The following is a 3,906-nucleotide window of genomic DNA, read 5'->3' as shown; positions in this document are numbered from 1 at the left end:
GGCGGCGGCGGCGGCGGCGGCGGAGGAGGAAGGGGGGCTGGGGGTGGGCCGCGCCGGGCCCCGCGCCGAGGACGGGGTCGGGGTGGACACCACCACGTCCGAGTAGTCGGGGCACAGCAGCTCGGCGCGGATGCCCCGCATGTCGCTCTGCGCGAAGCGCTTGGGGGCCTCGCACAGCACCGGCTCCACCAGCACGCCGCTGCCCAGCTGCTCCAGCCACAGCTTCATGCCCAGCGCGTCGCACGTGCACTCCCAGGGGTTCTCGTGCAGGTCGATCTGCAGCAGGGAGCGCAGCTGGTCCAGCACCCCGCTCACGGGCAGGGCGGCGAAGTGGTTGCTCCGCAGGCTGAGGCGGTACAGGCTGAGGCCCGAGAAGAGGTTGGCGGGCAGCGCCCGCAGGAGGTTGTTGTTGAGGAAGAGCAGCTGCAGGTTGGGCACGGGCGCGAAGGTGCCCGGCGCGATCTCGCGGATCACGTTGTACTGCAGGAAGAGGTACTGCAGGCTCTGTAGGCCCTGGAAGAGCTCCGGGCTCAGCCGCTCCAGGCGGTTCCCGTTCAGGTAGAGCCGGCGCAGGTTGCTCAGGTCCCCGAAAGCCCGGTCCTGGATGACGGAGATGCGGTTGTTGCCCAGGTGCAGCAGGTCCAGGCCCGTGGCCTCCAGGAAATCCGCCCTGCGCACCACCACGATGTAGTTCTCGGTCAGGTACATCTTCTTGGGGTTGTAGGGCTTGGGCTGCAGCTCCGAGATGCTCTCGATCTTCCTCTCCTGGCAGTTGACGTTGAGGCCCAGGTCGGAGATCTGCAGGTTGCAGGTGCAGGCGGTGGGGCACTCCAAAGGCACCGGGGATTTGGTCTGGTAGGCAATGCTGGGGCCGTAGTTGCTGTAGCCCAGGTCTTTGGCGGGCAGGCGGGACGTGGGGCGCACCCGGGTCTTGTTGGGCTGGCGGGTGCCCTTGGGGGGCTTCAGGGGGGACTTGTACACTGCCGAGGAGGAGGTGGCCACGGAGTTGACCGAGGCCGGGGTGGTGTGGAAATAGCCCGTGGTGCTCAGAGGCGTCTGCGGCCTCATCTCGTAATCCGAGATGAGCCTCCGGGGGCAAAGCTCCTGCTTGGAGACCTCGTCCAGGTCCCGGCCGTGCAAGCGGAAAGGGGTCTCGCACACCACGTCTCCCACTAGAGCCGAGTAGGAGATGCTGTCCAGCCAGTCCTTGAGCGCGATCAACTCGCAAGAGCAATTCCAGGGGTTCTCCTCCAGCTGCAGCTCCACCACTTTGTCCATGTGCTGCAAGAGGCCCGCGTAGGGCAGCAGCTTCAGGCGGTTCCCCCTCAAGTCCAGGTGAGTTAAGGGCACAAAGCGGAAAAGGTTGTTGGGCAGGCCGGAGAGGAGGTTGTCGTTGAGGATCAGCACCTGCAGCAAATGCAGCTTGCTGAAAGCATTGGGCTCGATGACGCTGATGTAATTGTAATCGACTTGCAGGTACTCCAGACTCTCCAGCCCCAGGAAAGTGTCATCCCGCAAAAGTTCCAGCTTGTTGTTGTTCAGGTGCAGCCTCCTCAAGCCCCGCAGCCCGTGGAAGGCCCCCGTCTCGATGTCCTGGATGTCGTTGCTCCCCAGGTGCAAGATCGAGGCCCCGGTATAATTGACAAACTGGTTGGGGTAGAGCCGGTTCAGCAGGTTCCCAGACAACAGGAGGTGATAGACGGGGAATCGTGGGGGGCTGATCTCGAAGAGGCTGATGATCCCTCTGTTTTCACAGCTCACCGTGAGGATGCTGTCCTTCTCCTCGCAAGGACACGCGTTGTCACAGATTTCCCCATAATACTCGATGCTCTCTGCCCACGAGAGGACTAGCGATGTTAAAGCAAACGCTAGCGTCTGCAGCATCCAGATATGCATTTTTTTGTTGAGGTCCTGTTCCAAAGTTACTGTAGAGCAGCAAGCGTACATTTTATCTCCTACGAGGGCAAGAAGAGAAGAGAAAACAAGGTGATAGGCTAAGGATTTGAAATAGAAACCAGACACAAAACTTTGCACTTGTTTATTTTGCTTGGAAAGGATGCTAGGTTTGGGTTGGGTTGCTTTTTTTTTTCTTTGAATCACTCAGCCCTCTGTCCTTTCTTATTCCCCTGGCCGTAAAACTCGGTGACATTGATTCTGATTAAAAGGCTGATGTGCAACTCCTAGCGAGTTAAACGTCTGCTGTATTTTAAAGCATAAGGTCACACTGGAAGCTCTTCTGTTCCCATGCATATGTGCCACATTTCAGTGTTTCGTCGGATTTTTTTTTTCAGGACCAGCCCCATAAATATACATAAAATGGCTGTCAGTTCAGTTTCACGGTTCTAATTTAAGAGAAAAGAAGCACCATTTTATGAGGTTTCCCACCTCACCTATTACCCAACCCCCTCTTTCTTCCTTTCAGTACCTCTTCAGTGAACAGCGCACTGTTAAGGTCTTTCCCTATTTTTACAGAGCCAAGGTGCTACCTTGATTATTTTTAACCATTGCTAGAAATGTCTCGGTGGGAATCCAAGGGGAAATGTTCGGTGGGCAGCAATGCGATTTCATTCAGCACCAAGAAGCCTGACGGAACCTCTATATCACCCCTTTCCTAGAGGGTTGGTGTAAATACATAGGTAGATGGCTATTAAAAAACAATAAAATAAAATCACACCCACACAAAAGGACTCTGGTGATGGACTTTTCCTGTATTGCAATGAAATACACCCACCTCGCAATTGCATGTACCTAGCAGCTCTCTTTAGGAACAGCTGGTTTTTGCGCCTTTACTCAAGTAATCTTCCTCAGTCGAGGTTTATGAGCTCACAAATGAGTTGAATACAACAGAGCATAAATGACTAGCGAAAAGACGTCTTCATTCCTTGCACTCACGCACACTCAGACACACACACAAACACACACGCACGCACACACACACAAACCCCGAGAAAGAGTTAAAAGGGGACGTTTTTGCCACTCACCCCAAAGGTGTCAAAAATGTAAACCCTGAGGAGCATCTTCGGAGTCTCAGCCGTATCTGACATACCGTTTATTCCCAACGTTTTGCAAAACTAGTCTAATAGAAGTGGAGAGAGCTAAATAGGTCTCATGGAAATCTCTCATCGCCAATACTCCAAGCATTGGAGTTGCTGATTATAAGCAGCGATGGCTGTCAATGCTCTTCATCCTTTAGGGGAGAAGACACCCGAGCTGATTAAAAGCCAAGGGGGGGGGGGGGAGGGAGAGGGGAAGAAAGATCAAAAAAAAAAAAAGAGACAGAAAGAAAAAGAAAGAAAGAAACCCCTACCATTGACCTATGTCAATGATTTAATACCCGAATTTCATCCGGCCAAAAAATAAATCCGATTTCTTTGCTCTCTTGCAGTCTTTCTGTCTCCTTGAAGCTTCCTCTACTTGTCTAAGAACAACATTGGGGAAGATAATATGTGCACTTGTGTGCGTTGGTGGTGGGGGGGAGCAAGAAGTCATTCCGGCTCAAACGCTGCGCTCTCGGAGTAGGATGGCATTTTTTCCGTGGTCAGCCTCAGAGCTTCAATCCTGCCGGCACAACTCCGGGGTGGAGAAACGCACCCTCCAACCAAGTCTCAGGACTGCAAGGCATCTCCCGTGGCAGCTGGTGCAAAGCTGGGAATCTGACACTGGCCCCCCAGGCAGGCAGCAGGGAACCGAGAGCCTGAGCTCAATGCACGCACAATAGGGAATTTCGACCAAACGTCAAAGCCGCTCGAAATGACTGAAGGCAAAAAAGGCTTCACTGCATAAAGGCAGCAAAAATCCTACTTAAAGCATTTACCTTGCCGCTTCTCGCTCAGCTCGATCAGATCCATTCTCCCATTAAGCGACTGCTCTTCCACAAAAAAAAAAAAAAGAAAGAAAAAAAAAAAA

The 3,906-nt window shown here is 53.6% G+C and overlaps 1 protein-coding gene across 1 annotated transcript in view; it reads right to left on the bottom strand.

The window, feature by feature from the left end:
- The window catches only part of SLITRK5 (SLIT and NTRK like family member 5), a 9,227-nt gene extending 6,252 nt beyond the window's left edge, over positions 1-2,975 (bottom strand). Inside the window, exons 1-2 of the mRNA XM_019523829.1 lie at positions 2,732-2,975; positions 4-1,955 (exon numbers count right to left, since the gene is read on the bottom strand). Of these exons, the coding sequence (XP_019379374.1) occupies positions 4-1,955; positions 2,732-2,744 (1,965 nt within the window). The 5' untranslated portion in view covers positions 2,745-2,975. The remainder of the gene's footprint in view (positions 1-3; positions 1,956-2,731) is intronic.
- Positions 2,976-3,906: the final 931 nt, after the last annotated feature.

The sequence above is a fragment of the Gavialis gangeticus genome, unplaced genomic scaffold, assembly GCF_001723915.1.
Source record: "Gavialis gangeticus isolate Ggan-Ray unplaced genomic scaffold, GavGan_comp1, whole genome shotgun sequence".
Classification (NCBI taxonomy): Eukaryota; Metazoa; Chordata; order Crocodylia; family Gavialidae; genus Gavialis; species Gavialis gangeticus.
The sequence above is the reverse complement of the archived record's forward strand: the minus strand, read 5'-3'. Positions and strand labels throughout refer to the sequence as shown.